At 44.3% G+C, this 24,257-nt stretch overlaps 1 protein-coding gene across 5 annotated transcripts in view; it reads left to right on the forward strand.

Annotated features, from left to right (window-relative positions):
* The window catches only part of Ttn (titin), a 271,242-nt gene that overhangs the window by 41,203 nt on the left and 205,782 nt on the right, over positions 1–24,257 (forward strand). For 3 of the 5 annotated variants that reach the window (XM_075984820.1, XM_075984821.1, XM_075984822.1), the window contains 4 exons: positions 1,205–1,489; positions 1,633–1,758; positions 5,340–5,528; positions 10,745–10,801. In XM_075984820.1, coding sequence (XP_075840935.1) covers positions 1,205–1,489; positions 1,633–1,758; positions 5,340–5,528; positions 10,745–10,801 — 657 coding nt within the window. Of the gene's footprint in view, positions 1–1,204; positions 1,490–1,632; positions 1,759–5,339; positions 5,529–10,744; positions 10,802–11,878; positions 19,083–21,549; positions 24,097–24,257 lie in introns of those variants that run through there. The other 2 variants (XM_075984819.1, XM_075984823.1) reach the window with 2 other exon arrangements.

Here is a 24,257-nt window from a genome sequence, read left to right on the forward strand (position 1 = left end):
CACTACTGAACATCCACTGTGTGTCAGTTATAATATACTCCAAATGGCTGTCCGTGTACGGCATTAAGCTGTCGTAGTTCTCTGTCCTGACTGTTTAAATGTAAATAACGTTACTATACAAGCCATGGAGACATTTTCAGTCTTCAGTGTAAAGCTCGGGGAAACCCAGAGATCTCCTTGGAGACCCTGGTGTACCTAGAGAGCCACAGGCAGAATGAGGCTCTGCCCCAGGCTCGAAGATCAGTGCTTTGCCTTTGGGAGTGAAATTCCTCATGCTCCCGGGAGCTTCCTGATCGTCCTCAGGAGGTTGTCAGTGAACCTCTTCTGTCCTCATTAGAAATGCCATTGCTGAATTGACAGGAGAGCCTAACCTAGACACGTAGGAAAGAGTGGAACCTGCCTCCCAGCCACGTCTCTGGCTGTCTTGGAGAAAACTCGCGCAAGTCAGATGGAGGGGTGCTGGTTGTCTCAACATTCATAAAGATGATCCTCTGGCCCTATTCCCTGCTTTCCCTGAAAGATGCAGTTGCCATGGCAGCCAGTTTTGCTTCCTCTGTAGTTGCAGCAAAGAGGTGGAAGAGTGGAGAAGAGAAGTAGCACCAGATGCAGCCCCATAGAAGCCCTTCTCCCTGTTAGTGCTCCCCTCATCCAACACTGAGGATACAAAGATTAACAGAATCATAAAGCTAAACTTTTAAAATCTATTTATTGGCACTCATATGGAGTAGTGTTCAACCAGCTGATGCTCACACCCCGCCAGCCTCTGTATGTAACAGGGTCACTGTGGCATACGCATACATAAATACTTGTAAAGCATATGAACTTGAATGTGATATTTCAAGTTCAAATGACTTTTAAAACTAGGTAAGATATGGGAATTGTTCTAGATTTTTAGCTGTCCAGGGGTGTGCATCCCCAGTGACCCAGAATGATGATGTCATACTTAGGTGCCTTACGCCTCTCAGCACCTCTTATGAAACTTTCGAAAAAAGCGTTCTAAAGTTATTTCCTTTCCTTGAAAGGAAAAAGAACCTTTTGTCATGCAAAAAATATTCTGATATTCTGAGGCAAGTAAAGATAACACAACGCCGAGGTTTTGTGTCTCTAGACACATAGTCATCTTGAAACAAATGAGTGGAGTTGCCTGCTGTCTACTGTTCTCCTTGGTTCTCCTTCATGGCTGTTTCCTGGCATTGTCTTCTAGCTCCTGAACCACCCCAAGTCCTGCAGGAGCTCCAGCCCGTCACCGTGCAGTCCGGCAAGCCCGCTCGCTTCTGCGCGGTGATATCAGGCAGACCACAGCCCCAAATTTCCTGGTACAAGGAGGACCAGCTGCTTTCCACCGGCTTCAAGTGCAAGTTCCTCCGTGATGGGCAGGAGTACACGCTGTTGCTCATTGAGGCCTTCCCGGAGGATGCGGCTGTCTATACCTGCGAAGCCAAGAATGACTATGGAGTAGCCACCACCTCCGCTTCTCTTTCTGTGGAAGGTAGGAAGCTGACCTGAAGCTCTTCCGGGGGAGTAACAGTGGATAGCTACCCACCTCTAAAGATACTCTCCTGTGAAAGCCGCGGGCGTCCAATGGGGAGAGCTATGAGGACACATGACAAATTCTGTGGTTTCTTTCTTTAGTTCCAGAAGTTGTGTCTCCAGATCAGGAAATGCCAGTTTACCCCCCTGCCATCATCACTCCTCTTCAGGACACGGTCACGTCGGAGGGGCGGCCAGCACGTTTCCAGTGCCGAGTCTCGGGAACAGGTAGGCATTTGATAAAAAGTGTCCTTGCCGGTGTTTACACAAGATGGTGTTTGCACAGTGTTCTTCATCCTTTCCTCCTTCCGGAAGATCTCTCATGAGTGATTTAAACCTGAGTGGACATTTGGCAGCAGATATATTATAATTGTTTGATTATTTATTTTGCCTGCATCTGTGTCTATGTGAGGGTGTCAGGTCCTCTGGAGCTGGAGTTACAGACAGTTGTGAGCTGCCATGTGGGTGCTGGGAATTGAACCCGGATCCTCTGGAAGAGCAGCCAGTGCTCTTAACCTCTGAGCCATCTCTCATTCCCTTAGAATTGTTTAATTAAGAATATATCATTATTATATATACTACTGTTTTATTGTTTTATATGTATATTATTATATACTGCCTTGCTTTGTGTCCTTAAAAATTGTTAAAGTAGCACAACTATTCTTTCTGAAAATCTTTTTTTTTATTATTTATTTATTTGTTATGTATACAATAGTCTATCTGTATGTATGCCTGCAGGCCAGAAGAGGGCACCAGACCCCATTACAGATGGTTGTGAGCCACCATGTGGTTGCTGGGAATTGAACTCAGGACCTTTGGAAGAGCAGGCAATGCTCTTAACCTCTGAGCCATCTCTCCAGCCCTCTTTCTGAAAATCTTTGAAGATTTTTCCACAAATGTCACAAACATCCAGCACCCTTATGATTGTAGCTACATTATAAAATCTTAATGGGAGAAATTATGGCAAAGCTGGCAATTGTCATGAGTTTATTGTAACATTTTCATAGATTTCAGGAGAAGCCATTTCCGTGTGAGGCATTATTGAGCCTATGGACAATGTGTGTGGGAGGTATAGTCCCGTAGTGGACAAAAGTGTAGGCTTTAAACTCAGGAGAAATGGGAATTGTGGATCCAGGGCGTTACCTACACATGTATTTACAGTGTTGTTGGTTTTTTTCCCCCTCATGAACATAATGAGAAAACTATTACATTAAAACTTAGAATGTATGTCTCATGAGAGCAGGGGTTATGGCTTAGTGTCTAGATCCTGGTGTCTGGATCCTAGAGCAACCTCCAAGGGAAGAGACTCCAGGAAAGTAAGAGGACCCCTGCCCTAAAAGGATATTTTTTGTCCATAGAATATACTCAGTGAAAAATTGGTGATGGCTGAAATAGGTACTGCGAGATGGGTAACATCAACCCTTTAAATTTATACACCAGGCTGTTTATTAAATACTAGGCAGTATCTGACACACTGTTCACACAGTACCACCGTTCAGGGTTATCCGCTTCCATTTCAACCGTGGGCCTGTTTCTCCAATGTCACCAGCCATTCCCCACACTTGACTTTGAGAAGAAAATAGTTTAAAAAGTGTAGGAACGATTGCAGCCTGACCTCAGACGCTCACGAGATAAATCAAAGGAAGGAATGATTGATTTACCACCGATGAAAATGACTTCCCCTTTTTCTTGGTTTTCGTTTGGCGACCCTACTGGGGAACTCTCCAGTCTTGGTAGTTGTTGTTTTGTTTATTAGGCTTCTTCCATTAGAGTTTGTAACCCAATTTCTGCCTTGCCCACAGCTATTTTCCTAAACAAGTTAGGATTTCAATAGATCTTCTGACCTCATGGCGTCCTCCTCTGGGATGGAGATGCTAATCAAGAAACCTAATAGACCTGCTCGGTTTATGAGCATAATTAAAGCATGATGTATGTAAGGCACCTGTAGGCATGGCTCCCGACTGACTGCTGCTAATGCATTCATTTATTACAGCCTTGGAGGCTCGCACTGGGTATAAATGTGGGCAAGTTCTATGGACTTTGTGTCTTTGACGTGCAGTTTTTGAGACATGCTGAATAACAGTACATAGAAGGTAGTTTGATAATGTTCTTCTAATGCAGTAATTTCATTTTAAAATGCAATAGACCATATCTGCACCTCTCTCTCTCTCTCTCTCTCTCTCTCTCTGTCTCTGTCTCTCTCTCTCTGTCTCTCTCTCTGTCTGTCTCTCTCTCTGTCTGTCTCTCTCTCTCTCTGTCTCTCTCTCTCTCTGTCTCTGTCTCTCTCCCTCTGTCTCTCTCTCTGTCTCTCTCTGTCTCTCTCCCCTTTCAGAGTAGGGAGGAAGGAAGCCTTGAAGCCCGAGTGAACAATCTCAGGCTGTTGTGTTGCTAGGAAAGCATTCTCTGCTGCAGGTCTCTGGTGCCCCCTACTGGTAGAAAGGAAATTTGAAAAACTGTAAATTTTACTCGCTCCTCACTAGAGATTTTTTATGGGACATAAACCTGAACCGTTAGAGACTTAGAGAATGACAGATAAATTAAATAATAAAGAATTATTAATCTCATGATGAAATATTTCCACAATTTGCTTAAGCAGCCTCTTGAACTTTAACAATATTTACCTTCTCCACTGCTGTGGAGACGCTGAGGGCTGGGAGCGGCCCGGCTGGGCTCTTGCTTTCTAAGAGGTGAAGAGACACGTGTGTCTAAGATCCCACAGTCATAAATGCCGTCACGTAGAAAGTGTTCTCTGTCGGAAAGACGGCTGGCGAAGGTGTGTGCACGGGAAAAGGGGTGGTGGGATCAGAGCACGCAGCATAACAAACTGAGAGGGATGCTTTGATGGCCTGGGATCCACTGACAGTTGAAGTTCAGCTGCCAGGAACAGGCAGAGGCCAGACACCAGAGCTCTCGGGTCTCTGCCTAGACTTTAGAGTTCATCTTGTTTGCCACCAAGGAGCCACTCAGAGACTTTTAACCTCTAGACAGCATGATCAGCCTGTCTTTAGAAACATTACTGTGTTGGGCAAAGGGAAAAATAGAAAAATAAAAAAACAGAGCAGGAGAGAAGCTTGGACAATGCGGGTGAGGCCCTCACAGGGAGACACAGGGGAGAACGTGTCGCTGAGAAAGTATCACAGAAGTCAGAGGGGGAAGTTGAGGAAGCAGAGAAACAGAGGGAATGCGTGGCTGGTGGAGGGAGCCTCACAGAGGCCACGAGCAGCCAGTGAGCAGTTCGGACAGTGGCGGGCGAGCCGACTGGGCCACATACTCTGCCGAGAGAGGTGCTCTCCCATCTGTCCATTACTGCACTGGTTGTTAGCAGGCCCCAGCTCTTGTTTGCCACGGTGCTTCCTTTGGTTCACCAATGGCAAAACTGTCAGTAGAAATAAACGCAGAACCTTGTAGTGGGATGTACCAAGCTCTTCACCCTGGATATGAAAGTCCAGTGTTAGGACTTAAAGGCAGGCATATTTGAAGTCAGAGGTCAGTTTCTACATAGTGAGCTCAAGGCCAGTGTGGGCCATGCGAGACTCTGTCTTAAGAAAAAATGTTTTTACAACTAAAATTTTAGCCTTTGAAACACTGCAACTAGTTCAGCGATAGGAGAAGCTGGACCTTTCTAGAGTGTTTCCTCCCTGAAGATGAGCATCATATAGTCATACAGGTGCAGTGTATTCGGGAGAAAAGTTTAAGATCTTAAGCTAAAAAAAATAAATAATAAGATGTGATCCGTGGCCTAATCAAGATTGTGCTTACAGATAAGAGAAAACTCTCGTTCTGATGCTTAAATGTGTTTTCTTCTACAGATCTGAAGGTGTCTTGGTACTGCAGAGACAAGAAAATCAAGCCGTCTCGCTTCTTCAGGATGACACAGTTTGAAGACACCTACCAGTTGGAGATCGCCGAGGCTTATCCAGAGGACGAAGGAACCTACGCTTTCGTCGCTAATAATTCTGTGGGCCAAGTGTCCAGCACCGCCACCCTGCGGCTAGAAGGTAGATAGAATAAGACTTAAGAATTTCACAACACCTGCTCCAGTCGCTAGTCATGAAGGCGCTGGCTCTTCCGTTCTGTTCATTTAACTTGTGTTCCTATGTTGCACACAGTTTCTGCTCTCATTGACCAGCTCTCTCGGGACCGTTGTCTTTTTATTTTGCCCTGCTTTCTCTCCATAAAGTTTTGTGATGTATTACGGTCCCCACTGGCTTTTCTGCTTCCTGATCAGCATGTATCAGAATAGAGAGAAAAATGCTGAGGGGGAAAAAAAAAGGGTATATTTGCTTTTTTTTTACTGACCTAGGGTAGAGACTGGACCATCTTCATGTGGTTTTGACACAAATATGATTTCATAGGCATTACAGTGACTTCAGCTCTGATCATAGGATAGATAGATTCACCGAGACTAGAAGGACCCCTAGGCGTTGAGAGACCCACTATTGAGGTGGTTTAATGTTTCTGTTCATTAGTTATACTGTAATCAGAAACACTTTCTTGGTCACTGAGGACTTTAATTCCAAGCAAGAGTAACAGAGGTCTGGGAGTGTGGCTCGGTGGTATGGCACTTGCTTAGCGTGCTGCAGGCCTCTCAGACACACACACACACACACACACCCCACCACCACCACCACCACCACCAACAACAACAACAACTGTTAGAGAATTTCATACACAGTCATGCTATTTTTTTCTCAATGAGTATAATTTCTATGATGTATCCAACAATACATAAGGATTTAGGGAAACTTCTAGTTTCCTCTTTAATTTTAAGGACTATAATAATAATCATACAATTTCTTAATAATGAATTTAAAGTGGTTTACAACACAGAAAAGTTTGATTTATAAACAGAGCCGGAAAACTAATTCCTAAACCTAGTTGCAATCTCCAGTATTGCCTTCATGAGCAATAATGGAGTTCATTTTGTTCTTTAAGCCGTTTGTGTCTCGGCTTGTCCGTCTGGAAAATGGACATGAATTTGTGTGACTTTGACTCAATACTGACAAAGCATTAAGACTGGATTAGATTCTAGTTCATCGCTGAAACCTGTGGTAAACTTAAAATCGACAATTCCGAAAGAGTTTTGACTTAAGCAGGGGCAAAAACCATTAAAAACTGGCCTGCTTCTTTTCAGGCAAATCTGGAGAAGTTACATCACACTTCCAATGGCATGCCTCGCCATCAGTTTCATTTCAGAAGGAGGCCCTTGGCCAAAAGCCCGTCTTCATCCAGCCTCTGTCCAGCCTCAGGGTGCACAGCGGGGAGACAGTCAGATTTCACGCCAGGGTTTCTGGTGTTCCCAAACCAGCAGTGCAGTGGTTTCATAACCACCAGCCAATCCTACCATCAAAAGATGTAGTTTTCCATTTTGAGGAGTCCACAGGCATGGCTTTAATGCTTATAGTCGATGCTTACCCAGAGCATGCTGGGAAATACTCTTGCAGAGCCGCCAATAGCGCTGGGGAAGCCACTTGTTCAGCTACACTCACAGTGACTTCAGAAGGTAAAGCCCCTCTTGCTCCAGGGACTTTGGTTTGCTGTCTGCCCTCCCTCTGCTACTAACGAGAGTCCCCGCTGCTTGTTTCATGCATCCGTCAGTCAGTTCACAATTTACTAACCAACTACCTCGCCATATATCTCGCTGAGCCTCCAGCTACTGGTTAACATATAGGCTTGAGTCTCATTAAAATCTGTCTCATGCAATAGGAAACCATTATTTTGTTAGGCAGCGATTTTGCTTGATGCTTTCGTTCAGAAGAGAAGGGTCTGTTTTCCCAAATAATAGTGCATCAGTTCATAATAAAATGACTTTTCTGCTGAATAATATATCTAGGCATATGATAGCGAAGAGGTAATGTGTCCAGTGTAGTTAGATAAAGAAAAAAAAAGGGTGGGGATGGAGAGAGAACCAGATTGTGTCACTCTGCATGGCTGAAAAGATGACAGAAGGAAGGAGCCAGATGCCATCCACTGTCCTCATAAGCCTTCAGTCCCCACCCATTGCTGGGCCACCAGCAGTGACTTTTCTCTCTTGTGGTTCTGCATTCTAGAGCACACTGCAGCTGGCGTGCCATTCACACGGCAATGTCCTCTTTCAACTTCATCTCTCATGCCATTTTTTGTTACTGACAAGTGAGAACGTTTCAGACGTGACATTCTTCTCATTTTCTTGAGCTGTACGGTGCAAGCTCTAGATAGGCAAAGCTTTAGGAAAGATGTAAGAGAGTCCGCAAAGTAAACAATTCCTCTCTCACAAAGGAGGAAAGCAAAATATTCCAAAGGAAACTAAGTCATGTCAAAGGCCATTGTGTCAAATGCAGTGTCTGTTTTTTGAGAGTGTATCTCAAAGCTCTACCCACACGGCTGCGTCTGTTCTGGAGACAGGTTGCGCATGCTGCACCCCCGTCACGAAGTGCAGGAAGTTCTGAGTTATCGAACAGATCTGCTGAAGAGTTAGGGGTGGGAGGACATTCCGAGCGAAGCAACCACAGACTGGAAACATCGGCCGTAGACAGTGTTTAACTGGTAGACCCAGGACTGTAGCGTTGTATTGTGCACGGTGATCATGGAGAGACAGGCTTAGCGGTGCTAGGCATGGAAAGTGGTCACGTGACATTTAGCTCTGTACCACTTGCTTCATTTCATCTTCATCACTTTCTAAAACCTTCTATGTAACCAAAGAGAGCCGATGAATCTGTCCCTTAACCCCCTGTATCAGCTTACCCATAAACACGTGACGGAAGTAGACTATGTCATAGGCCAAACTTGTAGGAGAATTGAACTCCCTGGTCCAGATTCAGTTTGAAGTCCAGGATCAGGAAGTCCAGTCATTTCATAAGTGAGTCTACTAATAGTTATCAGAAACAAACCTTCAAAATACACCAGAGAAGGCTAAAATATTGTAGTTGCCTAGTACTCCTTGGGTAATTATCATTGTCGCTGACGCTAAGCTGAATTTCACTTTAATTGATTCCATAGCAAGAGTCCAGCAAATTATCATTACTGATGAATGAGTTTACCATGCAGCAGCCATGGTCGTTTCTTTTCAGGCCTGGAGGTTCCAGGTTTAGAGAATAATCCATGAAAATAGAAAATTGGATATTGAAAATAATAAGGTCCTATTTGGACTACAATTAATGGTCTGTAGATAATTTTTCTCTAAATGATACTGCTTTTACAGCCTTAGAGTCTCTTGAAATTATAGCGATTTCCTCACAGCAATGTCATTATTTTAGTTATTATTGTGCTCAAATCTCTATTGTGTCTGAAAGAGCAAAGAAAAATTTGTCTGGGAAAAGTATAAATTTTTTCCCCTTTGTAACCTTGCCTTTTAGGCAAAAATACAATTAGAACATCGTATTTGAAATGCCCAGAGCTTGTGTTACATAACTCTAGGCAAAGGACCTACTGGGTCACATGGAAAGGGGGTCAGTGGATAGAAGTCAAGCTTCCCTGGGGGTTGTGGGAAGGAATAGCCGCCATTCCTCTCTGATCCTCATCAAATGGTTGATGGCTATAGAGACGGCAAAGGGGCAGCAAAGTTTTGTCTTGTGTACAGCTATCTCTGCACTGAATTGTAATTGTCCTTCCTGCCAGCTCAGAGAATCAGCCTCATTTATTCACCTAAGACATCTGCACTCCCTCTCATCAATATTCTCTTCTGGAGCTGTTTTGTTCCATGGCAATCTCTGGATCTATCTCCATGTACACACAGTAGATACATCTAAGTGAATGAATAGCTCTGAACAGCTCCGTCCAGAACTCTGGCTCTTGTGTCACTGTAGGGTTTTTGGCTAGCAGAGTGATTGTGCAGAATCTAGGAGTGTGTAGGTGACAGCGGCGACAGTTTTGCCACGCTGTGCAGTTGAGAGTTGGCTGTGTTATAGAAGTAGGAGAAGTCTGGATCTTTCAAATCATTTCCTAAAAGTCCAGTGCCAAGTGTCTCCTTGATAGAGTGGATTGACCTGCATGCTTTTGCCCTGGGAATTCTTCTATGCTCAGTTCCAAATGATTATGTTCTTAAAATACTATTGAAGCAAGAGAACATTTTGAAACCCAGACAGCGTTTCTTGTGCTATAAAAGTATTAAATATAAGATGCTCTTAGGTGTTCAAAGAATTAAGGGTTGAGCACAAGCATACGATTATTTAACATAAAGCCAGTATATTTATATGTGCTTCTTTTATTCTGATCTAATACATTCATATAATCTACATGGCTGCCCACCAAGATCAAATAGGAATGTAACCGGCTTGTTAGTTTGTTTGACTATGGTCTTAAGTGCATGCTAAAATAGATGCAGCAGATGCTACTTTTGAGCCTAACATGCTGTGTTCCTTCCCATCTTAATGACAGTCCACCTCCTTGACATAGCATGAGTTGTATTTTTCCAAACACATCTAGTATATGCCTGACCTAACTTCATCCTTAACTAGCAAATAAGTCATGAGGCAGGGTAGTTACAAAGGTTGCTCTTTGCTCAGACACTAAAAGTATAATACTTGGAGAATCACAATCTAAACCTATGAAGTTAAAGAAATCACTGAAGAAATCGTTGGGTTGTCTTTTATATCATGCCAAAGATCACAAGGAAATGAAAAAAAAAAAGAGCCCTCATAGCCGATGTCACAATGCTACATAAATTGGGAAGCATGCGTCCCAGGCTATCAGCCTTGTCCTGGAAGCTGTCCCAGAGACCATAAGCTCTGCCTTATGCCCAAAGCTGTACCTGCTCCTTGTATAGTAAAAGCCATTCAGGGTCGAGGAGTCTTTGGTCACTGGCTGATGTGGAATTGGACTCTGTATAGTTTCAAGTTTCAGTGGTGGTTCAAATCAAGGGACTATTTACTAGTAAAAAATGGTTTGTTCTGAAAAAAAAAAACTGAAAGTGGCCAACAAGCAAGTATATGTTCCTAATAAATGTAGTTTCGTCTCTTATCAAGCGTGTAGTCAGTACGACATTACAAGAGAATATTCCTTTAGCTTTTGTGTTACTTTCCCGAGTGCATGTAAAGGCATGGGGGCTTGGGACCCTACTCTGTCAACTCTGATACAGCAGCTCATCCATTCATTTGGCATGGATACTCTGGTGGAGTGAGTGCATTTTCTCTTTTTATAATAGAAGGGCAGCGTTTATCACACGAATCATGAACTGAGCCAGAAACCGTATGCAATCACTCACCAAAATTTCTGTTGTTTTTTTTTTTCATTTTAGCCCCTGAATCCATTTTACATGAGAGGATTGATCAGCAGATCGAAATGGAGATGAAAGGTATTGTTACGATGAATGTAAGATTTAAGTAGAAATTCTGGAACATTAGTGAAATCCTTGGCCTACTTTCTTCCTCTTAGTATTATTGAGGATATGGCATAGCTGTACAAATATATCTCTTGGAGTATATATTACTATGTCGCATGCCTGGTTTAGTATGCCGATGGTTATGTGTGTTTCACAGCAATTTGTTGGATGGTTATTGTAAATCTTGTATGGAAACTTTACCAGCCACGTTCGGTCTCATGTTTTCAGCCATCTTGAAAAGCGTGTATTATGAACATTTGTCATTTAATGCATGAAATCATGAAGTAGCAGTTTGTTTTCCAAACCATGGTGAACTGAATTGAACAGTGGGCGTTAACCGATCGTCTTCAGAATGCGATGTCATGAATGAATCGTAATAGAAATGCTACTCGTTTAGGATGTGTGGAAGCCTTACATTCCATTCCTGGTTTACACCTCATGCACACGGATCACTTTAACATTGATATGTCTCTTATACTGGCTTGCAGATAGCTCTCTCATGTGACCCCTGCCTGCTTTATTTTGCATAATGTCATGACTCTATAGCTGTATTAGTTCGAATAAACGCCTTCTCATTTTATTCCATCTATTTACGATTATAGCTCTATATATTTTTCAAATAGTTAATTTTTAAAAATCTAATCATTTAAATCTACAATCCAAAGGATCAGAAAGGGCGTTTATTCTACTCTCTGCAAGTCAGGTAAGACTTTCCTCTTAGCCATCAAAACAGCAAGGTTGTCCTGCTCTCAAAGCAAATGCACAGAGGAGTACGTTATTTTGAAATGCACTTTTGCTTGTTCAAGAAGAAACTTCAGCAGTCTGAAGAAAGCAGACCCGACAACGAACGGTTTTCGTGTCAGAATCTTTTAAACAGAGCATGGTGTTGCGTTTATTCGAACAAATATGGTGAGTGAAATTTTATGGATTTGTGAGACTCTGTAGCATGCACTTTATTTCATTTCCGATTTTGCAATTTCATTTATTTTCAACTTTTTCCAAGTGCTGTGGAAAATAGTAAAATGCTTTGTAATTTCATTTTCTTTGCAGAAGAACTCTCTGAGGGAGAAGCTGAACCTGCCGGAGACATGCGCAGTGCCTTCTCCGACTCTGAAGACGTAGAGCACCACTCCCTCATGGCAAGGAGATACGCAAGCAGAATGTCGTCCACGAGCTCCTGGCCCGAATGCTTCAAGCCTACTTTTACTCAGAAACTTGCATTTCAATATGTTGTAGAGGGCGAACCTGTTGTTTTTACATGCAGACTGATTGCCTGTCCAACTCCAGAAATGACTTGGTTTCATAATAACAGACCCATCCCCACAGGTCTCCGTCGGGTTATAAGCACTGAGAACCATGTCCACCAACATTCTTCCAGCTTAGAAGTGAAGAGGGTCCAAGGCCGAGATTCTGGGAGTTACAGGCTCTTGGCGGTTAACAGTGAGGGGTCCGCCGAGACCAGTGCGTCGCTGCACGTTATCCAGAAAGGGCAGGATGGGCGGTACTTAGAATTTCTGAAAAGGGCAGAACAGACCTGGGAAGACGCGGGGGCTCTAGGTGAGAGGAGAGAAGACAGGATCAAAGTTGACCTGAGGTTTACTGGCTCCCCTTTTAACAAAAAACAAGCAGTGGAACAAAAGGGAATGATGAGAACCATCCACTTTAAAGCAGTGAGCCCTGGCAGGAAAGCGGACTATGTGTATGACGAGGAGTGGTCAGAGAGTAAATCGGATGTCGGAGGTTGGCTTAACGTAGGCGAAAGTTTCCTCGATGAGGAGACCAAAGTCAAGTTGCAGCGTTTGCGAGAGGCTAGAAAAATCTTCTTGGAGAAAAAGAAATTATCTCTTTTAGATTCATCATCTGAAATAAACTTGAAGGCCGTGAGAGGTGAGGATGTTGTTAGGGACTCTCCATTTGCTAGTGAGGAAGTGAACAGGAGATTGGTGTGGGAGTTTGTTGAAGACAGGGGTAGGGTCCATAACTCAGCTGAGAGAATCAGCCCAAATCCATACTCCCTTCCTAATCAAATACACCAAAATAGAGAGCCCCCTCCAAGTGTCCAAGCGACTGGTGATGAAGACATTCTCCAGACTGAAAGTTACGTGAGCCAAGAGACATTTCTAGAAGAAAGCCTACCAAAAGGCTGTTTTGACGAGTATGGCCTCGTAAGTGAAAACACACAAGCAAGGGGTCGATTTGAAGAAGCCACCAACAGCGCTGTAATCAGAGCATCAACAGTCACCCCTGATCAGGAAATAGACGAATATGAGGGCGAGGGGAGAGGTGAGGCTCCCGAAAGGGTGCCTGGAGTTCTCGCGCCATATTCCAGCGAGTCTTTGGCTACACCTGTAGCTGTTAAAGAAACCGAAGTTGTAGATGGTGATGGAGGAACACTGAAGGGCTGGAGAGGACAGTGGTCCCCCACAAACGTGGAAGAATTCAAAACTGAGCAGGAGGAGAGAACAAGAGCTTTGGAAAATTACTTTCAAAGGCATCCACCACGCTGCCCACCCTCATTTCTTCAGGATATTGAATCTCAAGAAGTCTATGAGGGAGATAGCTGTAAATTTGTATGTCATTTTCAAGGGTACCCTCAGCCCATAGTGACGTGGTACATCAATGAGGTGCCAATACCTCGGAGTCAAGGCTTCACCACTCATACGTTCGAGAACTACTCAACGTTAACCTTTCCTTCTGTTCAGCCACAACACGGAGGCTCGGTTACCTGCGTGCTGTTTAACCAGTACGGAACAGTAAAAGCGACAGGTGTGCTTAGCGTGCGGGAAAAGCCGAAGTCCGAGTCCCAGCCTCATAAGGTCCCAGCTTGGCCTGACTACACAGATGAAGAAGAGGAACTGGCATTGGCGTTTGACCAGGCAAGAAGTACCCATGCGTCTTTCAGTCAAGAGGGCCAAGGACATCTTTATATGTCAAAAACTCAACCCCCAGGGCTCCCCTCTGCAGACACAGAGACACTCTCCTTCCCTGTAGAGATTCAGATAACTTCAGCCACCCCAACCCCAGAACAGGACCAAGAAAACAGGGAGCTGTTTGAATTGGAACCCGAAGCAATACCTCGAGATCAAATCAGCCAGTCGCCAAAACACAAGTTTATCTTCTCCTCTGATATCACTAATGAGCCACCCAAAATGTTACAGGAAATGCCCAGGAATGCCAGCTGTAGGGAAGGCGATTCTATAATGCTTGAGTGCTTGATATCGGGGGAGCCCCAGCCTGTAGTCACGTGGTTTCATAATGGTGTTCTTATAAAGCAGAACCAAAAGTTTGAGGTCGAAAAGGTTAATTATAGCCATAGGTTGTATGTCAATGATGTCAATTCAGAAGATTCTGGAAGATATGAATGTATGGCTGAAAATGATTCAGGCATAGCCGAGAGCATTTTAGATTTAACCGTAGAACCCATCACTTCCAGGGAATACAGCCAACTGGAAAGTATCAGTGGAACCTTCGCACAGTATTCTAAATCTCAGCAAGCCCAAGTTCAGGAGGAATCTGTAAGGACACATTTTTATGATAATCCAGTTGGTCCTTTTGCCGCCCAACAAAATGTAAAAGAATATACTGTCAGGGAATATTTTCAAAGCCTTGAGACAGTTGGGCAGGTGGACAAGAGAAACGAAGTATACTGTACCACTTCTAGTGAGAAGCTATTCAGATCTACACAGGGCACCTCTAGACCCACAGGCACGGATAAACCTCACAGGGCAGAATTGCTACAATACCAAGATAAGGCGCATGTAAGTGAAACCTCTCAACCACAGAGAGCGGAGGATGCTGTTTCTCCATTTGTTGATGTTGGCAAAGCTAGCGTTAGAAAAGAAGTCGGAGATGACTTTGGAAATCATGGACCAGAATGGGGAACTACGCAAGGGCATTTGCAAAGCGATTATGTGTTGAATATCCACGCTAAGAGAACCTCTGATGCTGTTGAGGATATGGAAGCTTCACCTGTCACTACCTACGAAGAAGCCCTTGGAGGAGAGAGGTACTATCCAGGGAAGAAGGTGAGGCATAAGATCATCGCCTTTGAAAAGCTGCAGCGTGCAGAAAGGGGGGTTCTAGAAAAAAGGCGGACCAAGAAATCTTTTGTTACTGCCCCACAGAAGAAGCTGGATGATCTCAAGGTTTCTGTACAGCAAAGAGAATCAGGCTCGGGCAATCTGAGAGTAAATATGCATCGGGCAGAGGAAATGTCTTCACACACAGAAGCAGATTCCACTAACATTGTGATGGATTTGAAGCAGCTTTCCCGTCAAGCTCCAGAGGAATTTGAAATAGAAGAGAGGGAACAGCAGGAGGAAAAACACCCTTTAAATCAAGCCATAGCTTCAGAAAAGGGTGAGCTCGAAGCACCTGTTACATTTGACCTCAGGCAGTTTCACTCACAGATAGACAGTTTAGGCATAAAATCCCAAGACCTGGCCAATGGTCAACAAGATAAAAGCTCTTTAAGAACTCAACAACGTACATCAGAAATGGTTAGTCCTGAAGACATTGTCTTTGATCTAAAGCAAATGTATTCTCACGTAGAAGATCCAGGCAAGGTATTCCAGGAGCAAGAAACTGAGAACAAACAGGAAGCACACCCCAAAGAAGAAACTCCCATCTGCCAAAGCTTTCAATATGGACAGGAACCGAACCCTGCAGTTTCAAAAACCGATCACTCGCTTAAGTCTTTTTCTGAAACGGTGCATGGTGAATCGTGGTCTTTATTTCAGACTTCACCGGCTGATACGGGAGAAGCTAACATTTCTGAGAAAAATGGTTCCGTAGGAGATGAACTTAGTTTCATTTCTCAGTTGAAAAAGGCGGCGAGTGAGGAGGAACGTTTGGAGGTTCCTGAAATGGAAGAGAGCTCCACCTCCGGACCAGCATGTGGTGTGGCTCAGGGTTACAACGGAACTCTGGAAGACCCCAGAGGGAACATTCAGGGGGCAGCCGAGCCTCACAGACAGCTCTCTCTCAGTCAGTGCTTGCCGTTCTTAATGACCGGAGAACAGCAGGACCTAAATGAGCAAAGAAAGGAAACAACTGAGGCCTCAGGAGAAGAAACCTATCATGAAGTTCATGTTCAGAACGAAAGCTCTTTCTCTACTATGGAAGGAGAAAAGGTAGAAACTTGTTTTCCTGAACGTCTTCCTAGATTGGAGGAAGCCCAAACAACTGAAGAGGGGGTGTCTGAGAGCTCCCTAACACAGTACTTACTTGCTGCGGGAAAGTATGAGGTGCCGGAGGTTAGAGACACCAAGCGCAAGGCAGAACTTGTCCAGAGTGCGTCGGTCACCTCCATGGAGGTTGAAGAAGTAACTTTCAGCACTGTGTATGAATATTACAACCAGAAACAGGAATCCCTAGGACGGCCTTATTCTCCCGAGTCTGATGTTTCTATTGATGTGGGAAGTACAAGCAGTGAGGAGCTGCCTGAGTTAGATCAGTTCTATAGCCCGCCGTCATCTGTGGAGCATCTGGAGTCTCCAAAGTCTCCCGATTTATATTTTAAACCTTCAGGGGTAACTGAGCAATCCTTAGCAAATACAAGAGGTGAGCCCCTAGAGAGAGATTCCACTGCTTTAGAGGAAAATGGCGAAAGGTACTCCACACCTTCTGAAGGTGAAATACCAGAAAGATATTCCACACCATCAGGGGAGGCTCTAGAGAGGTACTCTACTCCCCCAGGGGAGGCCCTGGAAAGATATTCCACTCCCCCAGGGGAGGCTCTGGAGAGATTCTCCACTCCTCCAGGGGAGGCTCTAGAGAGGTATTCTACTCCCCCAGGGGAGGCTCTGGAGAGATTCTCCACTCTTCCAGGAGAGGCTCTAGAGAGATACTCCACTCCTCCAGGGGAGGCTCTGGAGAGATACTCCACTCCCCCAGGGGAGGCTCTAGAGAGATACTCCACTCCTCTAGGAGAGAGACTAGAGAGAGATTTTATTCCTACTAGAGGACCAAACCATAGTAGAAATGTAAACACAAACCTGTCAAAAATAGAGAGGGAAGACAGCACACCAAACGAACATTTCCATACGCCTACAGAAGAGAGGAGTTCCTCTTCCGAAATATGGCGTTCAGATTCATTCGGCACACCTAGTGAAGCCATCGAACCCAAAGACAATGAAACGCCTCCATCTTTTATCGAACCGCTAAGCAGAAGGAAGATCTATGAAAATACAACTTTAGGCTTCATCATTGAAGTTGAGGGTCTCCCGGCCCCCAGTGTGAAATGGTATAGAAATAAATCTTTGCTGGAGCCAGATGACAGAATCAAGATGGAAAGGGTGGGCAATGTGTGGTCTTTAGAAATTTCTAACGTTCGAAAAGGAGATGGGGGAGAGTACATGTGCCATGCGGTCAACATCATCGGGGAGGCGAAAAGCTTTGCGAGTGTAGACGTCATACCCCAAGAGGAAAGGGCTGTGGCTCTCCCACCACCAGTGATGCATCACCACGTCATGGAGTTTGACTTGGAAAACGCCAGCTCCTCAAGAACACCGTCCCCTCAAGAGATTGTCCTGGAGGTGGAATTAAGTGAGAAAGATGTGACGGAATTTGAGAGGCAGGTGAAGATCGTCACGGTCCCTGAATTTACTCCTGACCATAAGAGCATGATTGTGAGTTTAGATATCCTTCCGGGGCATCTAGTAGATCCCAGCCCGGTGTCCCGAGGGGAAGAAGGCACCGATTTTAACATTGATTTAGAAGCCTTCGAAATGCCTCCTCGTTTTATAACACCCATCTGTGATTTTAAGATTCCAGAAAACTCCGATGCCGTGTTCAAATGTTCCGTCATAGGCATCCCTAGGCCAGAAGTCAAATGGTATAAGGAGTACATGTGTATTGAGCCGGATGGCATGAAGTACGTCATCAGTGAGGAGAAAGGCAGACATAGCCTTAAAATCAGAGACATCAGCCCTTCCGACAGCGCGACATACAGGTGCAGAGCTTTCAACAGCGCAGGAGAAGCCATCTGCCGAGGCTTCCTCACCATGGGAGACTGTGGCTCTGGGTCACCAGTCTCTGCGGTGACCCCAAGGACAAGCAAAGTGACTTTAAGCAGTCAGAAGGAGGAATTACTCTTAAGGAACAAATACGCAGACAGTTTTTTTGAATTCCAGGTGGTAGAGGGCCCTCCCAGGTTTATCAAAGGTGTCTCGGATTGTCACGCTCCTTTAGGGACAGCGGCGTATTTCCAGTGTTTAGTTCGTGGTTCTCCGAGACCCACAGTCTCTTGGTACAAGGATGGAAAATTGGTCCAAGGATCAAGGTTCAGTGCTGAGGAAAGTGGCCTAGGGTTCCACCATCTGTTCATCACAGGCTTACTGGAAAGTGATGGGGGAGAGTATAGCTGCGTAGCTACGAACAGTTCAGGAGAGGCTAGGAGCTCGGCCGTCCTCACCCTTTCTTAAAGTGGGATTTCTCAGGGCCTCAGGCACTGTCAGTATCTATGGATTAGCAACCTTCCAGATGTAACCTTTATATTTGGATCGTGACCCTGAAGCCCCCTGGAGATATGGCCTTTCTGTGCAGAAATCTCATCTTTATATTGCATGTAAATATTCTGTGGTCTGAACACAGAAGCCTTCACTGTGTCAGTTACACTGTGTGTTCCGTCCAGCACAATTAAACACCTCGGTGGCTACCCAACTGTTGTGTTTCTCCTTTTCCGCGCCCCCTCCTCCACAGGGAGTCTGAGAATTCTCTTTTAGCAGGTGCACAGCAGGAGGGAAGGTGACCATACTGCATGAGCACGTAGGGAAGCTGGTAAGAGAAAACACCCCCTGACCCTAAGTCATTTTTGAACACTAAGCCTCTTCACATCCAGACAAACCTGTGTTGATTTACTCAGATACACGATGGCAAAGCAAGAAACAAACCAGCTTTGTTCAAATGGTAGCCAACTTCATAATCTGTTTGTGTTGCGATCTTGATAATGAGGTTTGCTTTTAAGAGATATCTTCATCTTTACTATTTATCTTGAGTGTTTGCACTGGTTTTGAAGGGGCCAAAGTCTCTACAGATTTTTTTTAAACATTTGCAGGGAAAAACATACAGATAATGGTCTTTCCACATTTGAAAATATTTTATTTTCTCATTTTGTGCATCAAGTGCAAGTGCAGCATTGATCTATCATCAACCTGGGGGTATTAACATTTCATCTACATATGAATTTTTAACTATATGTCAATGTCAGGACCTCTAATAGAGACACTATGGTAATTTTTGTTAAAGGATATATATATATATATATATACACACACACACACACATATATATGGCAGTAGAGTAAGTTTTCTTATTTTTATAAAATTTTAATCTTTAAAACTAACTCTATATTAATAAACATTCAAATTCCAGTAGGATATTTATGTTTATACAGTGAATTTTAATTTTACTCTTCAATTTTACTAATTGATAAATGTTTTAATATTGTGGCTGAAAACCAATGTGGACCTTAATCTTTGCATATAAGACATAATAAGTGAAAAAAGTCAGTTTTCTTACATAAAAATGTAGAATTATATCTAAAGACCTCAGAGGTTATAGCCAACAGCAAGCTTCTTTGTCACCGAGTGTGACAGCTACAAAACTCACATAGTGAGTTTCAGTTTGTAGCAGATGGGAAAACAGCTGAGAGAATGCCTGAGTATGCAGTATTTAAGGTCCATGATTGTATTAGCCATGTTAATATTGGTTATCAAACATACAACATTTATTTCAGATTTAACTTCTATAAGAATTCTTAGAGCTACCATATTTATTGTTCCTTTTATCCGTTGATGTTATTCTTGCAACGGAAATCACTTCCCATCCTCCAAACCAGAAGATTAAAAGCATGTGTAGGAAATAGGGAGAGCTGATTGTCTCCTCCAATTGTTTTTTTTAAATGTCTTTGTTTTGAGTGACCATCATCCAGTGATAAACAAGTGTGGAACAATGATTTTTGCTTCTACCAGAGAGTACAAAATGCCTTTTTGATAAAAAGTTAGATATAACAGACCACATGCCTGTCAAGCTGACTCTGGTAAAGCTAGTTCTGTAGCAAGGGCACTTAGGAGTCGTTTCTACACTTAGTCATAGACTGTATGAGTCATAGCCAACATGACAAGCACACTTACCACATATTATAAACACAATCACATTCAAAACCCAGAAGAGTGATGAAAATAAGACAGAAAACGCTTTCCTGTTTGTTGATTTTTAAGTACATACATACATTCACATAAGGAAAGCTTTATTAGATTTTCTCATGATGATTCCACTAGTCTGAGATGCATTGAACTTGAAGATGTGTTGACTAACAATAGCTGAAAGAAGAAAGTAAGTTTCCCCCACACTCACGGTAGTCAAATAAAACTTTCTGACTCCATGACACCCAGTTTTAAAGCCTGCCATAGTAATGAGAGAGAGAGAGAGAGAGAGAGAGAGAGAGAGAGAGAGAGAGAGAGAGAGAGATCAATCGATCATGTTTTGAAATAGGGGAAACTTTTGAAAATATTTTAACATATTATCAATTCAGGGCACTTTAACTATATCCCATCCATTCTATTTGCGGTCATTTTGGGGAATTAAGAGAAGGGGAAGCTAATGCACCCAGCGCAGACCCAAAGCTAAGTGGCCACCTTTGGTCTTTTAAGTGTATGCAGTCAATCAGTGGTTTCTCGGGGACACTCCCAAGTAGCTTAGTAAATATCCCACGTGCTGCAGACAGGTTTTACTAGTGTTTCACAGCCTGCAGACCCAAGGCCTGCCTTCCCATTCTGAAAGTCTAGACCAGTAAGAAATTAAGACACCAATGTGGAGCGAGAGGGAAGTGTTTAATAGCGCGGTAAAAGTACCTTTCATTTAGGCAATAAACCTACGAGTAACAGGGCAGTCCTACTTCCTCAGAAGACTGAATTAAGAATCAGCTTCCTTTTGTTAGACTACATGTCTCTCACTTGGTTGTGATAGTGTTGACAGAATGTGTGTTACTTCAATAATGCTGTGCAACTGACTTACACAATAAATTATCACCAACATTTTGATACTGGCATCATCGTCTCTTATTTCTGCTTTCTCTGTTTCCTTAACTAATGTCTTATTTTAAAACATTTCTTAAAGTACTTTGACTAGTCACTTGAATGAGGGAGGCCCAATTTTCTAGTAATAGACAACAGTGGCTCCTTCAGGAGTTGGAAGCAAACCTTTCCTGTAGTCTGATACAGGAAAGACCTCAAGCTGACCTTGAACTGGAAATCCTCCTGCCTCATCCTTCCAAGTGCTAGGATTACTGATGTAGGTCCCCACTTTTGTTACTGTTGCTGTTGATATACAGTTAGAAGTACTAACTAAAACATATTTTTTTCTTTGAAAACAATCAATCATTAGATTCAAGAAAACTGTACATAACAGTTCTATGCATTTTTTAGAAGTTGATGTAAATAATCCTGGATTTATAAATATTTATCTGGTATTTCTTCAAACTTCACATTTGTAAACACTACCAGATGAATTGGACAGGAAGTTGCATTGGTGCAGTAGTTACAGCTGTTTGAGCTCCCATAGCAGGCTAAGAAAATTTAAGAATGTGTTTTTGGATAAATTAATCTAACCATAGTCTGATTCCAATGCAGAAGGCTGGTAATCGGTATCTCATTCTTTGGTTGATACTATTTGTTAAGCAAAATCTTATCGTAATATCATAATAACTTTTCTCCACACAGAGATTGCTAGTACTCTGTTTGCCAAGGAGGAATTTCCAACCTATAGTTCTGATCTTCACTTCCATAACGTGAATGAAACACTTGAACTTTTATCTGAGCCTGCAGCTCATTCCACTCAGTTTGACTCCGGACAGGAAGGCACGGCCCCGGTTTTCATCAGAGAAATATCAGATGCCGAAATAAGCATTGAAGATGTAGCTAAATTGTCTGTTACTGTCATTGGCCGCCCTAAGCCTAAAATTCAGTGGTTCTTTAATGGGGTGCTGTTAACCCCTTCTGCCGACTACAAATTTGTCTTTGATGGGGATAACCACAGCCTGATCATTCTGTTCACCAGATTTGAGGATGAGGGAGCGTACACCTGTATGGCCAGTAATGAATACGGGAAAACAGTGTGTGGCGCCTATCTAAAAATAACCCCCAAAGGGGAGAGGTACAAAGACGTGGAATCAGAAGTGAAGAAAGCTCAGGAGGAGTCTGAGGGGCCTTGTCCTCCTTACTTCTTCAAGGAGTTAAAACCAGTCCAGTGTGCTCCAGGGATCCCTGCTGTCTTTGAGTACCTGGTGCATGGAGAACCCGCCCCTACCGTCTTGTGGTTCAGAGGAAACGTGCCTCTTTTTACCAATGTGTGTTACACCATCATTCACAATCCTGATGGCTCTGGGACCTTCATTGTTAACGACCCCCAGAGGGAAGACAGTGGCCTGTACGTCTGTAAGGCCAAGAACATGTGGGGCGAGGCCACCTGCGCCGCAGAGCTTCTTGTCCTTCTGGAGGACACGGATGTGACAGACGCCTCCTGCAAAACAGAGTCCACATCGGGAGTTCCTGGGGATCTTCTGGAAACATCCGCAAGGGGCCCTTCAGTTCAGGCATTTGATTCGCAGCGGGAAGCCGCAGCTTTTGTCAAGGATGCCATCCCAGAAGCTGCTACTACGGCAGAAGAAAAGCTGCCGCTTTCTTATGAGCGTGACATGGACAACAGTGAACGGAATACCGGGGTGACTATAGAGGCTCAGAAGCCGCACCCTCCCGAGAGCACTGGGGAGCTTCCTCCCGTTGATGGCACTGTTCACACACAGCTGGACAGAGAGCCACCTCCTCCTTTACAGATGCAGACTGTCCACCCTCAGGGAACCCTTCCCAGAGAAGATACTCCACAGTTCCAAGAGCCTGCAAACATCCCCCCATGCTCTCCGCCAGCGGCTCCCGGTCATTCACTTCCTTCCTCTGTGGCTGACGAAGCACTTCGGTCAGGAGAAGAGATTGTCTCTGAAGTGGACAAAGAGCAAAGAGCTCTCCTCCTGTGTCAGGATGTAGCTGAGGGCCATGTGGAAAGTCTAGAGGGTCCTGAGGTTGCCATCTCGAATGTGCACTTTGAGCCCCAAGTCCCTTTTGAACACACATGCACAGAAGGCGGCGAAATCCTACTGGCGACTACAGAGCCCCTAGAAAGCGCAGGGCGAGGTGTTGCAGAGAGCTCCGAGGAAGGCAGGTCCCTGAGCTTCCCGCTAGCACTCGAGGAGAAGCAGGTCCTACTCAAGGAAGAGCAAGCAGGGGACATGGCAGGGCCCACCAGCCAAACCTCTAAGCCTGAGAAAGAGCCCGAGGCAGTCAAGGGAGTGATGGAGGTTCAGGGAAGTGACCTGCTCGCTAAGGAAACTTTGTTTCCTGCTATTCCGGAAGAGCAGCGATTACACCTGAAAACCCAGGTCCGCAGGGCTTTGCAAGCTGCAGTGGCCAGTGAGCAAGGCAGTCTTTTCTCTGAGTGGCTGAGAGGCATTGACAAGGTGGAGGTCAAGGCTGTAGACCTCACTCAGGAGCCCAAACGTATCCTCTGCACCTACCTTATTACCTCAGTGAAGTCGCTGAGCAAGGAGTTTACCATCGCTATTGACGACATAGATCCACAGATGGCTAACCTGAGGACGGAGCTCAGGGATGCCTTGTGCTCCATCATATGTGAAGAAATAAACATCCTAACAGCAGAGGATCCGAGAATTCAGGAAGAAGCCAAACCAGGTGTGCAGGGTGGAACAGACCACTCTTCGGAGGTAGAGCAAGTTGAGGTCATTGTAGAACCAGAAGCTGAACCCGAGTATCTCGTTTCCCAAGACCAGGTCAGTTGCCTGAGTGTGGAAAGTCAGTTTAAAGATGGAGATGCTGATGAGGGAGCACAGGCTGAGACTCTGAAACCAGCAGAAGAGAGCAGCACCCAGAAGGCTGGTACAGTAAAGTCACAAGAAACTGATGGTACCTTAACCGAGGAGTGCCCTACTGTACTTAAACCTTTAGTGGATGCCATTTCTGAGGAAGGCGGGACTGTCCGCTTTACATCCTCCATATCAAATGCTCAGGAGGTGAACTGGTATTTCAAGGGGAAACTGCTGTCAACAGACACAAAGTTCAAGCGTTTACAAGAACAGAATGACTACACTCTGGTCCTCGACACGGTAGAGGCAGAGGATGAGGGGGAATATACCTGTGAGGCCTCAAACGACAGTGGAAAAGCAAGGACATCAGCAAAGCTCACTGTCGGAGGAAGAGGTTGGACGCCGGGGATTAAAGGGATCCGGCTCTAATACCCACTGATTTGTGATGGTTTAGGTTTCACCGCTGAAGCCTCACTTACCTGTCTCTTTTCCAGAATGCCAGCTACTTAGAACAGGAAGGAAAGAAGTGCAGACGTAATCATGGTTATTAGCTTA

This window comes from Microtus pennsylvanicus, chromosome 9, assembly GCF_037038515.1.
Source record: "Microtus pennsylvanicus isolate mMicPen1 chromosome 9, mMicPen1.hap1, whole genome shotgun sequence".
Lineage (NCBI taxonomy): Eukaryota > Metazoa > Chordata > Mammalia > Rodentia > Cricetidae > Microtus > Microtus pennsylvanicus.